General features: G+C 40.5%; 2 protein-coding genes across 3 annotated transcripts; both read right to left on the bottom strand.

Moving 5' to 3' along the window:
• Nucleotides 1-662: 662 nt before the first annotated feature.
• Nucleotides 663-14,207, bottom strand: LOC119745795 (ras-like protein rasG). 2 transcript variants are annotated; one of them, XM_038222400.1, is made up of 5 exons: nucleotides 13,959-14,207; nucleotides 7,221-7,357; nucleotides 4,181-4,237; nucleotides 2,451-2,524; nucleotides 663-2,178 (listed from the first exon to the last, which is right to left on the bottom strand). In XM_038222400.1, exons 2-5 carry the CDS (start codon nucleotides 7,288-7,290, stop codon nucleotides 1,699-1,701), a joined length of 681 nt encoding a protein of 226 aa, XP_038078328.1. In that variant the 5' UTR covers nucleotides 7,291-7,357; nucleotides 13,959-14,207; the 3' UTR covers nucleotides 663-1,698. The 2 variants fall into 2 exon arrangements, with proteins under 2 accessions (XP_038078328.1, XP_038078327.1); XM_038222399.1 differs by lacking the exon at nucleotides 13,959-14,207 and adding an exon at nucleotides 7,974-8,258.
• Nucleotides 14,208-17,253: 3,046 nt separating this feature from the next.
• Nucleotides 17,254-22,550, bottom strand: LOC119745380 (CREB/ATF bZIP transcription factor-like). The gene is made up of 2 exons (XM_038221695.1): nucleotides 19,886-22,550; nucleotides 17,254-19,375 (listed from the first exon to the last, which is right to left on the bottom strand). The coding sequence occupies exon 1, from the start codon at nucleotides 22,220-22,222 to the stop codon at nucleotides 21,227-21,229; it is 996 nt and encodes a 331-aa protein (XP_038077623.1). The 5' UTR covers nucleotides 22,223-22,550; the 3' UTR covers nucleotides 17,254-19,375; nucleotides 19,886-21,226.
• Between the last annotated feature and the right edge of the window lie 211 nt (nucleotides 22,551-22,761).

Below are 22,761 nucleotides of genomic sequence, written 5' to 3'. Positions count from 1 at the left end.
GGCGATAATATCGAAACTGCATTGCCTTAATGTTTTTCGCGGAAAGCCCGTTCCTACTTTTCATTTGTTACATCCAGTACGTGTTTATAGTGCACACCAAGGACACAGAATAAAAGAATTTCAAAGAGGACATAATACAATAGGTCCCCGGTTGGCTACAAAATGTCCCCGGTTGGCTACACAATGTCCCCGGTTGGCTACACAATGTCCCCGGTTTGCTACATAATGTCCCCGGTTGGCTACATAATGTCCCCGGTTGGAGACATAATGTCCCCGGTTGGCTACAAAATGTCCCCGGTTTTCAAATGGAGAATGGGAGGAGTTGCAAAAGTGTAAAATACTAACGAAATAACTCATAGAAAAGACGATGGAAGCTCTTCTGTGTGCACAACAAACAAAGCTGTGACGTGTGTGCGGGCGATAATGAGATCGACCTTATGAAAAACAGAAGACTTAGAATAAAAATGATTGAAGAAGGTCAATTTCAAACATGTTTTCGAGACAGGAACATGAACAACAATCCCCTTGATGACGTAAGCATTAGAACTATAATACGTCACCTCAACAGGTATGTTAAATAAATTTAAAGTGTTCAAGTGCAATGACATTCAACAACACACCACTGCACCTTGCAACCAAATATAAATTATTGGAATACACTATGGCGTTTCCCAATAAATATGTTTATGGGAATTTTAAAGGATTGGCCAATCCTTTAAATTCCCATAAACATATTTAAACAATAGCACATTAAAAAATAAGACACATATAAAAAGCAAAAAACAAAAACCAAAAACCCCAAAAAACATACTTTACAACACTTAAAAATGATAAATAGTGATGAAACACAAACAATTCACAAGGGTCTCACTAATACCAAGGTAATAGACGATGCCCAAGGAACACAGAAACACTGAACAAGCAATATCATGAACAAACATATACCTTTAAGACGAAACAATTAACTAAACGAAGACACAATTTGAAACGACTGTCAAGTACAAACCACCAAAAAAAAAAGAGAAGAAAACAAAACAGACAAAAAACCATAAAAGGACATTACACATAACATGAACATTCAAAAAAGATTATTCCGAATACATATAATCTCATTCAACATCTGGCCATTGTCCCAAGACCCCCCCCCAAAAAAAAAATTCATCTCCAACAAAATCTTCGTGACCTGCTTCTCCAACTGAGGTCATGTTAACATTTTCATTCAAAAACATTCGAAATCTTGATTTCTGTCGTTCGTCAGTCCCAATTATTTTACACATATATCGATCTATCTATATATAGATTCATGTCATCTTCAGCCAAAATAAAATAAATTCGCACCTTGTGCAAATTTGTCAATTACTGTACACTGATTTAATATTTACATTCCACATTTTTGCTAACAAAATAATCACAATGCCGTTTTTCTCAAAGCGACGTTAGTCTGAAACCAGGTTCATAACAAACAATAAAATAACAGTCACAAAATGAGACCACTCAGATACACTATTTACAAATCTTTATAGCACCATTGTTGTCTTTGAGGATACTGAAGATGTGTCGATGACGTCATCCTTCGTAAACCAATCAATTCACGAGTTCCTAGCGTCAAGACCAATGAAGGTAGACACATGGGAACGTGTTTGTTGACTAGGAGGCAGGCTCTGAGACAGTTCGAGGTTGTCATTGAGTCTTAAGAGCTCATAAACTTGGGCAGGTTTGCCGCCTCTGAAACACTTTAGTGCTGTGTTGTGTAGTGAACACTGGTTCCTCATCAATCACTGTCTCCTCCTTGATGCTCGTCTTAGAGTGTCCATACAGAACGCTGACTGCTCTCCGGATGTTCCAGCCCTTCTTAACCTTCAACCTCCGCAGCTCACCCTGCGCCTCACGGACAAAATCCAAGATGGTGGCTTTCAGACCGACGCTGTCTGTGGCCGCTGACACTTCATGGAACCTCCAGCCAGCCTCCCGAGCTAGGGAGAAGCCTTCTTTGGTGGACACTCTCCGGCCTTGCTCCAGCTCGCGTTTGTTGCCGACCAGGAGGATGGGCAGATGAGATTTGAGGGAGGATTGGAGCCTCTCCCGGAAGATTTTAGCGGCGTCAAAGCTGACCCTGTCTGTAATGGAATACACGAAGAGCACGGCGTCTGCTGCTTGGAGATAATCCTCCAAATGTGTCTGAGGAAAGACGAAATAAACCAAAAAAATGATACAAGAAGGTAGTTTCAAACCTATTTTTGTCACACACAGAAAGATATCCTAAATGGATTTGAGAGTACGCAAAACACAGCGGCTAAACCAACAAAACACTTAAAGAACAGGTTTAGAAGCAAGCAAATGAAAGAAATTGGGATATAAGCTTTTTAATGATCCAATATTTCTTTAGAGTCATTTCCCAACAGCTTCAGAATGGTAATTTGCTTCATCGGTTTCAAATGAGAATCTCTTACCTGGCCTGCTGTATCGAACACTTCTATTCTCGTCGTTTTCCCGTCCACCGTCTCCATCTTTTCGTATCGGCTCTCTAAAAGGTTAAACAAAGCGAGGACATCATGAATCACTTTCAGAAAATAATCAGAAAAGACTCCAATACGAGAATATCAATTAATTAACATTTAGAACTTAATCCAGCCATTTCATTTGCATTGACGTCAAAGTCAAAGACGAGGTTAACGATGTTGATTCAAGACGGGGGCCCAAAAAGTGCAGATTATCCCATCCCGTATGTTATGATTCGGTCAGTGTCCTCGCGTAATCACACAAACTGCGCTGCGCTGTGTAATTTGAAGAATTAATTTCCTGGGATGTGTCTTGCCTGACGTCAGTAAGACGGACCAATTACAAACAGAGAGAAGAAACGGGTGAGTTATAGTTTGGACGAGAAGCGCTGTAAGAGGTGTGTTGACTCAGAGCGTATCGGAGACGAATCAACACCGACCACTTGTCGAAGTCTATAGCAAACAGATTTCAACCCACATTTTCAGACGTGAAAGAGTTAAGGTTCTGAGATCGAAATCGTCTTGGCATGACATCACGACTTCTCCGTCGTTATGTTCACACGGCGCCATATTATTTTCATGATATCAAGTTGCGTGTATACGTGACTGAAATGAACATGAAGAGACGAAATGGAGGCGCATTAAGAGGGAAACAGAGAACGAAAAAAATACCAAACGACAACGCCTCAAGACAAGACCACCTCGTCACGAAAAAAGGGCATAGACTCCAATTTCCGATGATTAAACCAAGGGTTTCTCAAAAGGAACATTTTAAGCCGGAAGAAGTCTAGAGGACAAAGGCGACGAAGAAGCCTCCAGTTAAAAGGGCGAAAGGAAAATCCCGGAAGGATATTCTAGCCTGGGCGGGATTCGAAGTGTCACTTCGCTTCCTCGTACAACCTCGTTCTCTCCTCAACTGGGAAACTCTGTACACCAGTCATGATGTCACTTGGGGATTAAGTAAAACTCTGTACACACTAGACCCAAGTCACTATAGAAATGTAAGATTCAACTTGATTCTTGAGTAAGCCGATTGCTCAATTGGTGACATGCTTTAAAAGACAAATAAAACTTTGTTCCACTACCCTATTCCTCATAAAGTCAATCATGATTCACACTCTCTATAACAACAAAGAGAGAGAGACAAAACATCCGAGGGAAACAGATTTCTGATCTCAGTAATGAACAGGTTGATCCAAAGCACAAGTTGGCGCGCCGTCACCTGGGCCTGTCTGTCAGATCGTCTGGTGTTTGTTTAATGGATATTGTGGTTAGTCACTCTTATTAATATCTGGATAAATATAACTAAGGATTACACTTAATGGTCAGACGCTACTCTGACCACGCTGTGACACCTGACCAGACTGAACTTGAAGTAGTCCCATCGTCACACAATATAACAAAATTGTAATCTCAAAATATAAAGGGGCGTGTCAATCAATGCAAAACGAAAGTCACAAAACACTAAGAATTGTTACATTGTCTGTTTTGACGAAAATGGTTTCAACAAATCTTTTCTCGTCGATGACAAACCATTAACTCGTTCTACTTGACGCGTCAAACGTTCACGTGACAGCAATTTACCATTTTCAAAAATGGCTATCATAAAATAATTGACAACAACACACGTGGCAACGAAGTGGAGGAATTGAACACCAACAAACGAGCGAAGGTACACTTACCAAGTGTGGGATCATATTCGTGTAGATATCTGCCGCACAGAAATCGAACCGCGATGGCTGCAGAAGTAGAGAGAATGAAAACAAATAACATATTCAATTTCTTATAGTTGAATTGAAGTTGATTTGAATCTGAAATTTGAGCTTTAGATTGTGGATAGAATTAAGCAGGAAACCTCCTTGAATTCGCACAGCGTGACTAGGCCGAAGCCTCTTCTCTGATTTCGTATTCCGTTCCTTGCGTTGTTATTAACAACTTATATCAGGCATACATGTCATGAACGCTTACTATCTGGTGATAACAAAGCTTTCAAATTAACAACATGACATCATCTAACAACCTTTGTTTGTAATTTAACAATTGAGCAAAGAAATTGACTGGAGCGGGGTTGGAACCTGCGACCTCCGGATTACCTTTTCGTTGCTCTATCAACTGAGCCATAGCCCTACATGTTGGCGGTTTCCCCAAAGTGTCTTTGTTCCTGGGCGTTATAGCTTATAGTCAGAAACCATAAACCCATATGCCATGTAACTTTTCATTATATTTAGGGCAGTAAACAGCCGGCAACTAGGGCAAAGTGCACATAAAATCTAAACTTCAAAACGCACGGTAACCTTTTTTTCAATTAAAATGTTAGCAATCACTAATCAGGTCTTGACTGGGCACCGTCTGGTCAGGGGTGTGACCCTTCATTGGACTCCTGGATTAGCGTATATTCTTATGATAATTCTTTCCCCCTAACGGTAACCCAGTGAAGCACTAGACGACAATGGTCTGAGTTTCATCCAAGGACCCATTATAGGAAGATAATTGGCCCAGATATGAAAGGGGTGGGAGTAGAGGCTGAACGGCTCACAATACTTGTTGACACGCAAGCTCCAGGAAAGTGATATAATTGGGGGCACACTGCTTGTTAAAAAAGGGAAGTGACAGTTACAACTTTTTTGTTGATTTGGAAGTTAGGTCTTGTTAGTTCCAACGTTCCAAAAGTGGCACTAGACATATTGTTGCAATATAATGTCTTCGTGCACATGCCTATAGCGTTATAAAGTGCAGTATGGTCCCTTCATGAAAATGCTCGTTGCGGCCTTTGAAAATGCAAATTGAGGCAGTCTCGCCATTTTCAATCACTTTCGTTGGTAACCATAATGAAAAAAAAAAATATTTCTCAAATCACATCAATTTACCGAGTGTCAAATGGCTAATAGGCCTCCTGCAGCAACCAAATGGCAATAAGTTCTTTAACAGTTTATTTAATTTTGCTCTGTGGAAACTAAAATGTAACTTAACTAGTGAATCCTCCCAGCTCAAAATAATGTTCCCAAAACCGGACACAATTTTGGCGTCGGCAAAGTTCAAAGGGTGTTGTTATTTTTGTAACAGTTAACAGTTAAACCAGCAGACCAACCCCGGTCTATTGTTCAACATGGCGTGGTCCCGTTAGCCTGAGCAACACAAACACATTTTGGTCACTGTCTTTCTACTACAAACAAAGCCTCGTACCGTGGGGCGAGACTTCACAAGCACCGACACCATACCCGAGCCCGGTCAACACTGACTTATCAAGTTGGCATCAACAAACTGTTGGTGTAATGTTCGGATTATTCGCTAAATTCAACACCTGTTTAGACAACTCAGGTGTTATTTTATGACATAATTAATTGCTCTTTTCATTTAGGCCACAGGTGTGCGCAATTGGCGTTCGTCTTTATGCTCAGATGGTAAACTTGCTTGAGAATTTATTTCTTCGAGAACTAGACTTTAAAATCCTTCCTGACCGTACTGGAATTTTATGAAATTGTATGAAATTGTATCGTTATTAACATATGTCACTTCGGAATTTGTTCCGGTCAACTTGAACGTAACTTTTACTAATAGGTTTGTGAATTGGTTATCAAGCTCGAATGCACAGAGCTTGACAAAATTTAATTGGGGATCAACTTTCGTCCCCAACAACTCAATATCCAATTTTCAAGGATATCCCCGCTGCAGGGTGAAACCTAACATAATTATGATCAAGTCAAATTAATGGTACCCTGGGCTCATCTTCCAATCTATTGGCCGACCAACCACTAGCTCAGAGTGCCGACAGAACAACACGGACTTATTTTGTCTCTTTAACCACATGCAGAGAATCTTAAAGATTGCTTAAGGATTACAGAAAGGTTGTATTAAACTTGAGCAAATATATGGACGGCGCGCTAACTCCATCTACGCATGCCAACACTTGACTAGCTCATGTGACTGGCTTTCCAAAAAGTTTCCACTTTGTCGATGTCTCAAACAAATATCGCCCTAAGATATAAATCATGTCCAAACACCCACAGGTTGATTCTAAAGATGTAACCAACAATTACAAGTGATCTGTTTGCTGATTGGCTCACTAATTAATGGATTGTTATCACAAGGTGCACGCTGGGCCATGCAGCGGGGACGATCAAAGTTATCAATTTAACATGTCGGAAATGTTTCAGCAGATAAAATAATAATGTGTCGAGCTCAGCGATAGGTGTTCAGGTGATATGATCATAATGACTGCAGGGTAACAAGGTTCAACTTTGGCACAATTTATAGGGTCCAAGTTGGCCTGTTTTTCGTGCCTCAAGTAGCTGCGTGCTATTGGCTTTTGGGGGCAAGTGGTAATAAACTCCAAAATATTGATGATGTTGAAATTAATCTATCTTTTTATTGACAAACTCCACATGCGTTCACTAGAAGTTTGGTGTTCATTTAATTGCACTGAAGACAAAACACACTTCAAGACTGCAAGACCGTAAAATGGGTCTGTGTTGTATGTGAAATTTCTCAAAATTGTGAGAAATTCACAACAAAAAAACAAGTCGGATCTGAACTGCCCATGTGAGCCACACATAATCACATGACATGAAATGCAACAAGCATAGACTATTTTGTTCCATCTGTCATTCAAATAGCAGTCGATGTGGTTTTTTTTATTGCGAAATTTGATTTTTTTTTTCAGGAAATTGATCAGATTTGCTCAGATAATATAAAACCTTTTTAAAGAAAATTCTCGATTCTTACCAGATTTTCCGACGCCGTCGTTCCCGAGCAGCACCAGGCGGAAGCCGTGCGATCCCTTGTCCGTCTTCATCTCGTCCGTGTAGAACCGGCTGAACTGCCTGGCTAACGTCTTCAGTTTCTCCACCGGACTTGGTGGGCTGAGGAGAACACGGAATGAGGACAACACGACGTGATCACAATAATGTCATACTATTAATATAACCATCATCAGTGACCACAGGACTCAAGCACCACCCACCACATCATTAATGCGCGGCTTTATCAGATCGTCTCATCAGCTTGATGAGGTCATGAATACTCACCATGATGTTGGGCCAATATGGAATACTTTATGATAATATCTGCGCAGAACCAGATTAAGTGAGATAGTCGGCCAATGAAATGATCAGGTGTTTTTTTCCTGACACACTCCTCTTTCGATAAAAGTATATGCAATGCAATCAATTAAAAAAATACACATTTCGTGCACATAATGCCAGAAACAGGGAAAAGGTCAAATCCAAAGCATATTTTAATCATTCACGAAGGATTATTACACAAGATAAAATCTGGTTGCAGTTTGAGCATGTAAACTCCTGATCAAACTCCTTTGCGAGGCTCCTAAATTTTGAAAAGAAATTCAAAACTAATTCATGATGCATTTACAGCAAACCAACCAAATTATATAAATCTCCAAACGGTTGAAAAATATCCTTCAGCCGTGGAACATAAAAACGCCAAAATTCAGCGGCAAGTTTGAAATTAAAAACTCACCCGTCATATAAATGTTCAGGCACGTTACTGTTAACCGACGGTGCCATCTGATTGTAAGAAAAATCTATCCTCGGTAAAATCGGTAAAATTCAAGTGAATATCAACTTAGACGATGAGGATGCTCAAAAATGGCGTGTTGAATCGTCGAAAGCTTGCGTGCAACTGAGGCTTTCACTCCTCCTACTCCACTTGTTGACGACTTCTCAAAAACCCACTGATGCCTCAAATCTTTACTTGTGTTCTGTTGACACCACCGTTAATACCCCCAACTATGCAATAAAGTCGTCCCACTGCACAAACAACAAGGTGCTTGGGACGGTCACACAAAACTTTCCAACGGTACCCCCAAAGGGCTAGAATTCCAGCGCGCAACCCTTTTGTTCAACGCTGTGAGCTGGGCCGGGCTTGGGCGCCGCTAGCGCCAAGATCCTTGGCAAGGATTGACAGGTTTTTGTCTCTTCCCCACTCTTACAGCTCGTTAATCAGTAGCTGGAAGTACCCTTATTTTTGCACTTTTACAAGGACGGGGGTGCTGCATCGAGAGGGGTCCTTTTGGTTTTCCAGAAAAGACATGACAGGGGATTTCTAAAGGGCGAACAGAGCAAATCACCTTGCCCCAAGGGAGACGACGAAGCCAGTCAAGTCACGCGCTACGATCGCCCCACTCCATACGCCCGCTTCGTCCACTCGACCAACCCTCAACGAGTGTCTTCATCCGGATTTGAAGCCATCTAAGGTGGCATATGCTTAACATCACTATCGACGAAGAGGACAAGATCGAGACAACAGGTCTCGAATTATGTATGCGGATTGGAGGGTGAAAAGGGACATGTCTAAAATCCGCCAAGAAAACTGAATTTAGACCATGTCACTTTGATATCCTCTGAAGCGTTTGACGATCCAAATCTATGCGAAGATCTTGCATGTTTGCTTGTATGGTAGAATTTGGTTAATTTAGAAAAATAATGAGGAATGCAACTTGAATTGTTTGAAAAAGAAATAAACTAAAACTCCACTAACTATTAAAACATTTCTTTCTATTGTTTCTTCCAATTTTGATGATGCGAAGAAATTTGCTAGTAAATTTTATCGCAGTGAAAAAATAAGAACGATGATAGAAATCATTGAAAGGAGGCAATAAGGACTTACGAAACACATTCAATTGACTGTTGTATTGAATATGGCTCCAATATATAGTCACCATGACGTTTGTAATTCGAATTTCTGCTTAAACATACAACAATCCTATACTTAATCATACCACGTGATTATACACGTGGTAGTTACCTAACCAGTTTCACAATGGACCTATATAAAAACCCATTTAACCTTAACTAGGAGGAAGGGAACAAACAGAAGCCATAATAACGATATCTCTCAAAATCGAAGTCAATTATACGTTTGTTCCTCATTGTGGTACGCCTTATCAAACACAATCAATCAAATCTGGGAGTAAAAATACACCATAATTCATGGCCAGTTACACAACACGGGATGTAATTTGATTGGCAGTCACCATGCACGTGACTAGCCTTTCGGCGTGAAGCGTTCGAGTTATCCTAGGCAGGTCTGATAATGCATTCAGAACATGAAATGTATCGTAAATGGTGCATAGAGCCACCATGTATACTTTAGTTATAGAAGCAGGACCGAACATTGTTACCTTCTTGATATACATTCATGCTAGAAATGCTCGCTACAAAGGCAGATCAAAATGCGCCAGAATGTAAAAAAAAAACATATGGTTACTCTCAGGAAATCAAACTGTGAAGCCTTCGACGTCATAATTCGATTTCTTTGATGAAAGTGTGTGGTTTGCTCTGCGGGGGAAGAACAGATTATGGCTAAAAAAAGTATCTTCTCAGAAATGTTGTCAGGGATGCAAATGAGACCACAAAGATAGACCACGAAATTGCCATCTTTTAGAAAGTGAAGCCCTGTATTTTGTGAATTTTAGACCGCGGCTGATTTACCTAAAGAGGTAACACATGTGAATGACCGATTTCAAATAACCAAAGCTATTAGTAAAATGCTTGAGTAAATATTAATCTGAAATCTATATTGTAAGTTTTGTTTAGCAGTCTAACAGTAGGCTCCCTATTGCCTGTTATTTCAAATATTTCTTCTAAATATGAAAAGGAGCTTGGTCAAAGGTCCCACACAACTATACCCATCAAACAATGTAATCAAAGAGGCACGTCAAATTCGCCATTAAATTCCATCAGTCAGTTGACGTTTATGGTCTAACGGACCCCATTACAAGTCCTTCGCTTGAGCTGTGAAAATTTTGCACAAAGACGTTTCAAAAGATAGTCGACACCGATTGATCGATTCTGCTGAAATAATGGGCACCAGCTTTGCAACCACAAAGGGTCGGTCATAACATAGATGATTATGGAATCATAACCGCTTATATGCATTTTTCCACAAGGGCAAATCCTTGACGCTAAGGAATATAATATACATAATGGTACCGACTTTAAAACACTTAAAACAGTATAGATACGTGATCATTATGTGACGTGGCCGGTGAACATTCCTTTTTTAGTTTTGTATGCATGAGAATTCCCTCTTGCGAGGATGTCATACTAGAGCAAAACCGACGTCATCCTTACCCCAAAACTGAGGCTTTCGTCGTTCTAGCGCGTTAACCATTATTACGTATACCCTTCAAATGGTTAAAACTTGTCAGCAACTTGAATAGCCCACTTTGAGAATATTAATCGAGGTACATGTACATCTTAACTTAGAGATTTCAAAGCCATTCGAATTGGATCAAGTAGTTGCTTCAATTTGACAGTGGAACCTCTCCAGCTTTCAACTCAACTGCGTAAATGGGCAGGTCTAGGGGTCTAGGGGTTCCCCCTCCCACTCGCCGACCCACTAAAACCGCCCCTCCCATTCCCCAGGAAAAAAATCACGAGTTGTCATCAGGTTAAGGTTTTAGGGGGGGGGGGGCTATAGTACGCACTCTAGTGTATTTGCACCGCACCGTACTACATGTACTTCTGCTAAATAATCAAGACACAATCTAATAAGACCCTTGCTCGTTTGTCAGCACATTTCTCTGCCCCGGGGAATCATGCATTCTCGCTTCAAGTGATTCCTCAGTAAATACCAACGTCGTTTTACATACGGAGAGACTAGCATGCGATCCAACAAGTCGACCAATGCATTAATGAATGAGAATATCAGGGGTCATTCGATCACTCGTCAGTCACGTCAACAAGTCATATCAAGATATAGCCAACTGCTGGTCAACAACGATCAACAGACTTCAGTAGTATATTCATTTGCTGATTAATTGCATTTGACAGCAACGACAGGAAAGAGTTTCCCTTAATGCAAGTATTAGGTGTCTGCCATTACACAAGTGTAATTTCTTTCCGTTGTGCTTTAATCAGAGGCGTGTGGAACGAGTGGGAGGCCACGGGGGGGGGGGGGGTCCCTATATTGAAGCCACGGTGACCCAATTCAACCCCCCCCCCCACCCCCACCCCATTCGAAAACATTCTGGATTATCCTTCCATGATGTTACACTTACAGAATTTCTTTGTATCAGTCCTGAATCTCTCAAGTATATTATGATTTTTTTCACACCCTAGGGGTACATGACTGACAGTATGAGCACCCCTGAAAAATTACCCATGGAGTTTCTACAATCTTGAGGTCTTTGGGCCAAGTCACACATGACAATTTTCACAAGCAACACAGCAGTGGGGGATCTACGGGGTGGGTGGGTGGGAGGGGGGGGGGTCTTACGCACCCCCCCTCTTTTGGCCGCAAAAAAATATAGGAAATTATGCAGGAGTAATGTAGCATGTGCCACTTAACCACCCCCCCCCCCCCCCAGCCAAAGCTGGATCCAACCCAGCCTACATGGAGGTAATCAAATGCATTGCAAACTAATGAACCCTAATTACAAAGTACAGTTTGTAAAAAGCGTGTTTTTTTTCTCGGAACCTTACAGGGAATTAAAATCATTTGTCTGTCGTTTTCTTATAAAATCTAGCTGTATGGAGGAACATGGAGGAACAAGTTGCCTGTAAACTTCCTTGCATTACCGACAAGAGTGGTTTGGGAATCATCCACCTCGATTGCAAGGCACGCATTACACAAAGAGCTTTAAAAGGACAACAAAAATTACCAGGAAATTGCGTCAAACACCTTTTGTGCCGGGTAATCAATAATAAACCACAGAGATGTAGACACCTCTTATTATTGGTGCATTAACTCATCATTCGAAGGAACTTGATTGTTTGGTGTCTCTTTCTTCACTGATCACGCATGCATCCCTGGAGAGGAGGATCGAGTCTGGATTTCTCACAACAGCAGGCTCCGGCAAAAACCAAATCACAGCAGTCAGCTGTGGATGATCACTCTGTTCTTTCAAAAGCGTGAATTTCACCCCATGACCAACTAACAGACGATTAAGTGTGGAACACCATGACTGTAATACATTGAATGAGTCTGGAAAGAACACCGTTTGTGGAAACTCAAGTTATTCGATTGAATACATTTCATATTCACTCATGACCTCCAGAATGGTATACTCCATTATTGTTCAAAATCAGAACCATGAAACAACAAAAGGCAATTCGCAGAACCAAAATGGCAACAGAAAAAAAAAATTGTTTCCTTGAAGTGAAGATAGCTCCATTTTCACCGAAAAGTAATAAACAGACCTTCAGTGATCTAGCTTGAATCACCATGAGAAATATAAAAGACCATCAGCAGAATATCTAAGTGATCAATTCTAGGAATTCCTCCTTCAGATCTGAAAGGCAGGTACTCATTTGTGGTATGCGCTTTCAATTACGAAAGTTGAAAGCCCAGTCCAAAGGGGAAAAAAAAGAATAAATAATAAGTCCATTAGGCTCTCGTGCCTATTATAATAGATTGTTCTGGGAAGCACTGGAATAATGATGACCCGCAGAGTCTTGTTATATTACTCGGAAACTCCTCTGAAACCTTCTTAATCCCTTTAAATGACAAAGTGAAGAGGATGAGATAAGGGCTGGAAACCAAATGACACGAGATGGCGCTGTTCACGACAGAATTATGTGTACACACAATAATAGTATGCGATTCACGCTCCCTGTTCAGTTATCGAAACATACCAATGATAGGCAAAGCTAGTGCTGCTGGTTCCAATCCAAGACAAGAGGTCCAAGTGGTGATCCGAGTCAAATTTTGGCCCATGACAAGGCTTAAGCAAGTCTAATTCACAAGTAACAGTTAGTGAGTGAACTGAGCCAGGTACCGCATGAGGACTGTAGGCTTGAACTCTGGGACCAGCAAACTCACCCTTTCCAATATTTCACTGTACTACTTTCACTTCTTTGCACACGCCTTACCACCGACAGACGGACATTGGAGTTCCGATAGGCACTCGGTATTTTTTTCGTGAAAAAATGAGGGACATCGTACCCGTCCCCGATTAACAAAGTTAAACGGGATATCCCCTCCCAACTCACAACAGAATATCATGGGACCGGTGAAAATAACTGACAGAAAGAAGCGGGATTAATCCCCAATCCTTCCAAAATATCCATTTTCCGATGCTTTTGTTTTGTTAACAGAAACATGACGGAATGTCATAGGTCGTGCCGTATTTTCCCAATCGTCCCATGAGACCATTAACTCTGCGTTTGCTTTTGACAGAATTAAATTACTCACTCTTCCCTTTACATTTTGCCCCGCCCTCAGATAAACACTTGGCTTGTCACTGAATAACACCCCTCGGGTACATCACACACCAAAATAGCAACATGCGCGTGAAACGCATCGGTATAGAAATGTTACTCACAGGCTTCACCCCAATAATTATTTTTGAGCCCCCCGTTCGGATGTTCAGACGTAGTCGCAATGAAGATGAGAGCCTTCTCTCCGAAAATCACACTAAAATGGTTATTGTCACAAGTTAGATGAAGATATTTCAAACGATTAAGATATTTGAACTGTAAGCAATTATTGTCAGCTTACCTGCAGTGTTGTGCGGCTCTTTGAGACGTCGCTATGGCAAGATTTCTTCTGATCCAGTGACTTCGTCAGGTGTGAAACTGTTGCATCAAGTCTCTATCCCTAAAACGGGTGATCATTCATTTGCAGGTATCGCACGCTCTTGAGGCGCACCACGCTTGTTATTCCTCTCGGCTCGCAAGAAGTGTGTCCCCGTTGTTTGCTCAATAAGTTGTTTTTCATCGACATAGACCGGGAGCAGCACAAACACGCGCTTCTTCGATGACTCGCTGCCTACGTACGTACGTGCGCCTGTAAGAGTTCGCCCACATAATATACGTGTCATCAGCCTTGGCGATGAGGCAAGTGTATGTGTTCTGCCCTGGCTCAGTTCGAATTCCGCATGCATGATATGCAGTTGCTCCCGTCTGATAACGCCGGCCTGCATCCGAGTTGCCGCAGAATCATCAACCAGACTGTGCCTATCATCTTAATGGACCCAAAAGCTATTTTCTTAATCTCGCTAATCATGTGGCTTTTGTAGATGAGTGGTTGTTTTTCTTTTTTCACCACACGGATCAGTCGGTGATGCATGATAATAAGCCAACTTTAAAAACCCAGAAGTCAACGCAAAGATTGCACACGCAATAAAAACACGATCCATTTGACTTTATACTTTTGTAAACCAAGGGGAGTTGTTTTTGTTTTAGAATTAATATCTAAAGCTCACATGCAGCAGACATTCAGTGAGCGGCGGATTAGACATCAGCCAAATGGGGGGGGGGGGGGGGGGGGGGCTTTAATATACATACAGTGGAACACCTTTATAACAAGGTCCTTGGGATTTTACAAAATACCTTGTTATAAAAACCAAAGACTTGGGACCTAAAATTGTCCTTGTTATAAGCAGGATGTTGTATAATAGTTTTCTTGTCGGGGTTCGACTGTATTCAGATTATATACTTTAAAGGTTGATTGGTTTCGAAACTCGTCAAAACAGAGAATTAGAAAGTCAGATAACGAGCTGAACTAAAAGTCAACAGTGTGACCGAGTCTCGATAATTGAGACTGAATTATAAAACAAAATCACTATAGTTAAGTAAGAATTGACGAGGACCCTGACATTTTAGTTTATAGGCAAATGTTGGTGGAAAAGTGTAATTTGGGGGCACTCTAGCTATCTCCTCAAACAATTCAACCAAAGCCAACCTTGGGAAAATATGCCAATTAAAAAACAAATATCATTGCAAGGTATGTATTTTCAACATGTAAGTGAAATCCTATACCCTCAACAATTTGACAAGGATCCCTGCATCTTTTCAATTTAAAATGATATGAAATGTATGGCAAAGACGCAAACTTAAGGAATATTATGACCGACATTATGAACACAGCATTTTAAGAACGTCATTATCGTCACCGTCATTGTCATAATCATTGTCATCATAAATATACAAAATGGCTACTGCCCCAAAACTGTTCGAAATTGCCAGAGAGATGGCCCTTATTATAATAGATACCGAAAAACAAATTCCATTTCCTCCCCCCCCCCGCCGAATACCATTAAGAGTGGAGCAAACAGGGTAGAGAGACATTGAAAGACGGTCACGACCACCTCCATCGAGGCTCAACCCCTCCCCTTCCCCACACTTTTGCTCCCCACCCCCACCACAATCCCCTCAGAATTAAGGGAGACATTTTAATATCTTTTTATCATTACAATAATATTTGAGTGCCCCTACTGAAAATGAGGCCACCTTCAGTGCCCCCCCCCCGAAAAAAACTCACAATCGCAAAAACCTACAAAGACAACAATCACTAGCACTCTTAGTAACTGTCTGCCATCTGGTATGTATTAAAACTATAAGTGCTGTGTTAAAACCTCAACTTTGTACTTCAATGGAAAACAATTGTCTTTTTTTTTTGGTGAAGTTTCAAATTGAAAGTTTGTAGGATGTTCCAGAATTTAACATCTTGCAGATGCGAAAAGTGCTTCTGTAAAATCATCATTCATCGTAATTTTTCCGTCAGAGGTTCTTCTGTATTGAATCTCCCTGAACTGAGCAGGATGAAAGGATTTCCTCCCCGTCACATTATAAACATTTCCACAGCAGATAAAAAGGGGACACCTTTACGGAAATATTCACGGTAACCTTTTTAACAGAACTGTAAAGTCTCAAAAAAGTCACATAAACCCTAAAATCAGATAAGGGATGACTTGACTGCAAATTACTTTGTCTGGCTCTAATATCAATTTAGCAGGAGGTCGTGGGTTCGAGTCCCACCCGAGTGATTTTTCCAACTTTCACTCGGGAGGTAACACACTGAGTATACGGTGTTTATACGTCGGTGAAGGGTAACACCTAATTTGATTTACATTACCCCGACGCCAAAAAAAATCCATCTTATGAATATCAATTCGGTTAAATTTGGTGGTGAACTAAAATGTCAGGGTTGAGCATTTTTCCATGTCGGTTTAAGCATGGTTTAAGAAACCTCCTTACTTAAAAATCATCCCAGGACGGGATTTTAGGCAAATGGCTTTTCCAGGAAAGTTTAAGCGTGCGAGTTCCGGTGATCTATAAAGCAGAGTGAGAGGGGTAAATGTCAAGATCAATAAGGTCAACGTGGACACGCTTTTAGAGAAAACAGCAGACGAAACACCTTCTTGACGTCGGCATTGCCTTCGAGGCCTCTTCAGTTGTTGACCTCTGCCGAAAGGCCATGTACGAGACGTCGCTCGGCTGAAACTCCACCGTTCAAACTTGATTCGTTCCTGATACATGTGCATGTATATCGAGAAGCCCGTTGCACTAAAGCGGCAATTTGATTGTACATGTAGTACATTGAAATACATGTACATGTACATGTACACGGTCCGGTCATGTACGATGCATGTAAATATGGTATGCAGCTGTCAACAGAGGGCGCTCTTCCTAAACCAAGCTTACTTTCAACATGTACGTGTGTATAAGTACAAATGCATTGCATTTACTTGAGAATCATGCTTGCTATTTACTCGAACGTCATACCCTTTGCCATTGCAATTTAGATATAGAGGGCGCACTTTGAAGGACCAGAACTGCATGCAACACACAACCTGCTAAACACCCCCCCTCCCAAAAAAATCGAACGCCTGAAGTTAAGAACGGCTACAGTTACATGTGCTTATAATTCCTCTTCAACTTCAGTTACGACTGTTCAATTCATCTACATAAATAATATCCAGCATCAGTTCCATCTCCTTGTACCTATTCAAATCATCATCCACATACACAAGTCTTAACTGTACTGAAATAAAACAAACCACAAACAGGAGTTCTACCTTAAAATATTCTTTATTTAAACTTCCAATAGTATTTCTTTTGTAATATTTACACCTATATACATCATACATGTAGTACCCACAATTTTTTTTTAAACAAGAGGTTTAACACAAGTACTTGTAATGCAAGGAATTATGTTGGAGCAAATTTTCATAAGTACTTTCCAAAACTTGTACATGTATTCAAATTACTATACATGTACAAGTAATTTTCAATACAAAAATGTAGGAAAAAAAAGGAAGCAATTTCGTCAATAGAGCTGTTGATTTGTTCAGTGTAGATCAGCAAATTTGCAAATTCACCCATTTTTTCAGCCTCTTAAAAAGTATTCAATGCAAACACCTCTACTTGCTTGCGCTTGAGCGCGATGTTGTGGACAATGATAACATTGACCTGCAGCACTTTTCAAGCAAATTCGTTTGCACTCTTTCTCAACGCAACTCAAATCTGCTACTGACAGGTCAAAACAGCTTTGTAGAACTGACTTGACTAAAAGGCTGCATCCAAATTACTTGGCTATGAACTGGCAGTGACGTCACACATATAGAAGCGACCCAGCTCACTTAACGACACCTGTTACTACTGGCCACAGCTAAGTAATTCAGATGCGGCCGCAATTTTGCCATTTAGCTGAAGTCCATGATGGCCACCATGAACCATTCAGGTCTTCCGATACCACTTGCTCACTGCCGAGAAATGGGTCAATTTGAATTCACCTCAGTGGAGTTCAGGGATGATACTCTAGCCTGGCGAGAAATATAGAAAAAACTTGGTACACAAATTAGTATGTCAGACGATTGTGAATGTGCTGTGGTATTTTTTATCAATCCAAAATACGGATGGTAAATTAAGAAACAGAAATACTCAGAGAAATTGAACGAGTACAATTCTGAGGTATAACATACACTTAAAATGCACATATGATAACAAACGTTTACCAAGCACATCACGCATTCTAAGAAACATTAACATGGCAAAAAAATATCCCATGTCTGACTGAAATTTATCCCAAGCAAAGAGCATGCTATGCGTCAAAATGCATAACACAAAAATATATCAACAGAATGCTGGTTAACCAATTTTGTTTCTTTTCACTCAAACAAATTTCGGTAATTTTTAGCTATCACTATCAGCCTAGAGTATCATCCCTGACATTCAAGACATTTATGTCCATTGCTACTTGAGTGAACAAATCATCAAACTCCACTTGAGAATCCCTGGAAAATGTCAAGACTGTTACCTGTGAAAGAAACAAAAGGACACATTAAATATCACCCCCCCCCCCCCCCAATTTGTGTGTGGGTGAAGCCTGACGATTCTTTAATTCAAAAGTACATGTACACTGAGAAACAACTCTTTTTGGCCAATACTCTGAAAATTTGCTCCCACTAAGCCATTACAATGGTACACAGCAAATATTTTGATCTGAATCATCAAGGATTTGTGAATCAGGAGGAGCACTTGTCAAAGACCCTGCACTTTGAAGATAAACAATTAGAGCAATGAATTTACTACACTTCTTGTTTCTTGAAGTGACAATGGATTCAGCCATGAATTAAAAAGTCCTTGCAACGCCCCAGTTTCCATATTTGGATTCAAGAACAATCCTTAATCATTCAGAATCCATGCTATTTACATTTTATACTGATTAACTATCTCACATAAACAAGAACATAAACAGTAACAAACTTGTTCTCAAAGGTTTTAAAGCATGAATTGAACTTTTTTTATAAGCTGGAAACTGTAACTTTACAGAATTCTGTTTTGTACAATGTCAGCAAAATTGAGAAAAATCATAAAACCAAAAACTTCAAAATTTTGTCAATGACATTTTTTAAAACAAATTTGAAATACATAGCCAAATTAAAACTGATCAACTTCATTTCAAACTTTCTATAATTTGAACCGACACGACCAGACCAGCATTATTCAGTTCAATTCGAAGCCCTTTAAAAACACGCCAAAATCAAAATCACAATTTACACGACATCTATACATTACCTTTACATAATACTACCTTTGTCTTAGAGAGATGTAATGGTTTAGAGTTTCCGAGAACGAACACCCTCATCTTCCACCTCTTACAGGCACGTTTCTCTCTCACCAAGTTCCAAGCTTCACGAGCATGGGAAAAATAAATGGGGCCATCAATAGAATTTGCTCATAGATTGTTCTCCTAATTTCTAACAGTTTGGTCCAATTTTTTTTATGATGAAGATTGCATGTGAAGATGGAACAAATCTAATAAAGGACGTCTGCTTTAAAACTTCACATCACATGTGCAAAAAAAAGGAAGAGTTTTACACGCAGGTATTCATTTCATTTGAAAAGTTGAACTTTATGTTAAATTTTAGTCACCTGAACAATCAGGATGTGATCCAACTGTAAGAAAGGTTAAGGATTTGTTAATTATTTTAACTTTGTACAGTTGTGAACATCCAACTTTTTTTCACCAAGACAAGTCTTAAAAATTTTCAAGTACAATGTACATGTTTGTAATAAACGTTCATAAACATTTTCTTTTTAAACTTGTTCATTGGAAAACTGCGAAAACTTCTATCGTGACATAACGGCACATTTCCTTCTTTTTTTTTCTGCAGAAAATTCAGATAAACTGATGCTTACCAAATATTTATTTTAGTTGGCAAAAGGTGCAGGCCAACATGAGCAAGATCACACAAAGCCATCAACCGAAAGGTCGATGCTTTCCTGTAAATAAAAGACAAGGAACTCAACGTGTTAGATTAATAGGTTTCAAATCTGCTAGAAACAGTGCAATCCAGGGAATTCACACACTTCCATTGGGTTTTCACAGCCTAATTATAAACCAACTGTGCAATTACTCAACTTACCAGAAAGCATTTCGGTTCAACCCACAAGTTTCAAAAACTTGTCGTCCCAACGAGCTGGCTTATGCTCCCATCTTTGATGAAATTCCAAACCATTCTCCAAAGGCCATTTTGTAGTCAACAGTGTCACTCTGAAACCACTGAACTGTAGATTGAACTGATGGGGCAGTCAGGTTGGCGTAGCGGTACTTTCCTCGCCTTCCACCGCTGTGACCCGGGTTCAATTCCTGCCTGGGCCCACATGTGGATTCGATTTTCAGTCCCTGCCTGGTTCCGTGGGTTTTCCCTAGAATGTTCTTCTGGGGTTTCCTCCCATGTCTAAAACAGTAACTTGTTCACATTGTTTTCTCTTTACTGAGACCCATGGGTGTCCAGTGCATTCCACTGTATGGGCTACCCAGTAAAAATAAGGATTAAATAGTTAAAGTACCAGTCAACTGTACTCAACTCTGTATGTTAGAGGCTGCATAAATAGTTTTGCAGTATTTTGCTTTCTGATAAATTGGGTGAAAATAGATTCCAATGAATTTAACTTTTTTTTTACACGTCAAAATTCAAATTTACACATTTACCAAACCACAGGCCCAATTTTTTTCTCTTTTACAATGAAAATGTTTTTTTTTTTTCAGTCAAAGAAAAAGCTAAATATATTTATTTAATTCAGGACCAGTTAAGTGCCATTCATTGAAATTGTTACACATTCATTACATCAAAAATCACAACAGAATAATTGTTTTAAACAGTTTTTACATTTTTAGTTTTAGCACATTGTACATGTACATACAATTTTCTGGACAACTAAACTGGCCCTGAATTAATTTTTTGAAGGACTACTGGCAGCTGGTCCCTCCATTTGTGTCTTTTCCCTGGAGCATCTTCTGATCCTTCCACCTCAGCTTCTTGCCTCCGGAACCTAGATCTCGACCTCAGAATTTGCGACAGGCATACTGCAGAAAGATGTCTTCACTGTCTCCTGCTGATACAGTTGTCATCATCTGGATTTCACAGCTCACGTCCGGAGATTGTAATGTAGCCTCATCTAAAAAGAGAGCTGACAATACTTACATTTGTACACAATTATTTACATAGTGTACAGATCCTTAGGTTTGTGTCAACTTCATGGATGATTGTTGCTGTACGGATGATCCTTTCTGGCACAGCTTGCACAGAACTTCAAGGATGCATCCTCGCCATCCACGTGAAGACAAAGTCCGCCACTACTTGAGGAGGAGGCATCATCTTGCTGGCTTTCGTCTGCGTTGAAGCTGAGGCGAACATCACTCTGATTCATCTTCTTCAGAAGTCCGGCCAAAGAGCTCTGGTTGAACAGCACCTTTCGGAGATACTGGACCTCCCCTTCCAATGAGCTGATCTTCTTCTTCGCCTGGGTTGACTCCGTCTTCAGTCGGGAATTCTCCTCGTTGAGTTGCTCATTCGCATCTTCCAGAGTCTGGAGGTACATCTTTTTCTTCTGACGATTCTCACGAGCAGCAATTGCATTTTTGCTGCCGTTTCTGTTCTTGGTTTTGCACCATGGTCCACTCTGGTTGCCGACTCCCAGGATACTGCTGCTGTTTCTACGGAGGGTCAATGGCATTGAAGTTTTAGACCTGGTCAACTCTCTAACGTTATTACTAGACATGCTAGAACTAGCCACAGTCGTGCCGTCTTCATTGTCATCATCTCCGTCTTGGTGGGTGATGTTTGAGTCTTCCAGGAGATACTCTAGCAAGTCTTGATCCGTCTCATCCATTTCTGATTGCCGAGGAGAGCTGTACGGCTCCGACCCAGACAGAGATGCAGTCATCGACATCGGGGACGGGCTGCGGAAGGACTCTTCCTGCTTTACTTTGGAACAGTTAGTGTCACTTGTTAAGTCAACAACACAGTCGAAATCTCCACCTTCAAAACCAAGATCAAACAAATACTCAGAATCTGTGCTGTGTGTGTTTAGGCTTGCGAGAGTGACCGTATTCAAATCAGCCCGACAAGACTTAGCACTGACAACTGGTGATTCAATGCCAAGCTGATCTTGAATCTGACTTTCGTCAAATACATCAAAATCAACAGCAAAATGACCCTCTTCATCAAAAAAATTCTGCACTGACTCCATTTTTTCTGCAGGCAGTCTCGTCAGAATGGTTCGTGCTACGAAGTACGATTTTGTCTTTTTTCGATGTTCGACAACACGCCGCTCGTCAGCTCAACAAGGGTTATACTTGACGAGAAATTTGCCGAGATTTCCTCGAACACTCAAACGAAAATAACAGAGCATGCAGTCTCACAAATCTTACCAAATTTCGACGAAAAGACGGCAGTTTTTTCACGTCTCTCTCCACACGAAGTTAGAAAAGCAATGACGAAATGTGCGTGGAATCGCCTTCTCTGCTTTCAGAGTTGATTGGTCAACGCCGATCACATGGTGTGTGATTTTGATGTCCATTGGCTGTTATTTACGGGAGGTTGACATCACCTTCGAACGTCGGCAAAACGTTTTGCAGTGTTTGTTTGAGGCCGAGTGGGCGAAAAACAACTCGTTCCTAGTATCAGTTATCCAAATGAAAATAGTACCCTATTTGGGGACATTGGTTTATTTATAGGGGGAAAATAGATCAAAGATAATTTTTTTTAAATTTATTATGCACAACAACG

This window comes from Patiria miniata, unplaced genomic scaffold, assembly GCF_015706575.1.
Source record: "Patiria miniata isolate m_02_andy unplaced genomic scaffold, ASM1570657v1 HiC_scaffold_7, whole genome shotgun sequence".
In the NCBI taxonomy this organism is placed as follows: domain Eukaryota; kingdom Metazoa; phylum Echinodermata; class Asteroidea; order Valvatida; family Asterinidae; genus Patiria; species Patiria miniata.
This window is presented reverse-complemented; position numbering and strand designations above follow the sequence as displayed.

Excerpts from the sequence above, each read along its gene's own strand:
- LOC119745795 (XM_038222399.1), bottom strand. The coding sequence starts at position 8,020 with ATGGCACCGTCGGTTAACAGTAACGTGCCTGAACATTTATATGACGG. Across the intron at positions 7,358-7,973 it reads CCTGAACATTTATATGACGG|CCCACCAAGTCCGGTGGAGA; the intron begins GTGAGTTTTTAA and ends TGTTCTCCTCAG. Across the intron at positions 2,525-4,180 it reads CGAATATGATCCCACACTTG|AGAGCCGATACGAAAAGATG; the intron begins GTAAGTGTACCT and ends TTAACCTTTTAG.
- LOC119745380 (XM_038221695.1), bottom strand. The coding sequence starts at position 22,222 with ATGGAGTCAGTGCAGAATTTTTTTGATGAAGAGGGTCATTTTGCTGTT.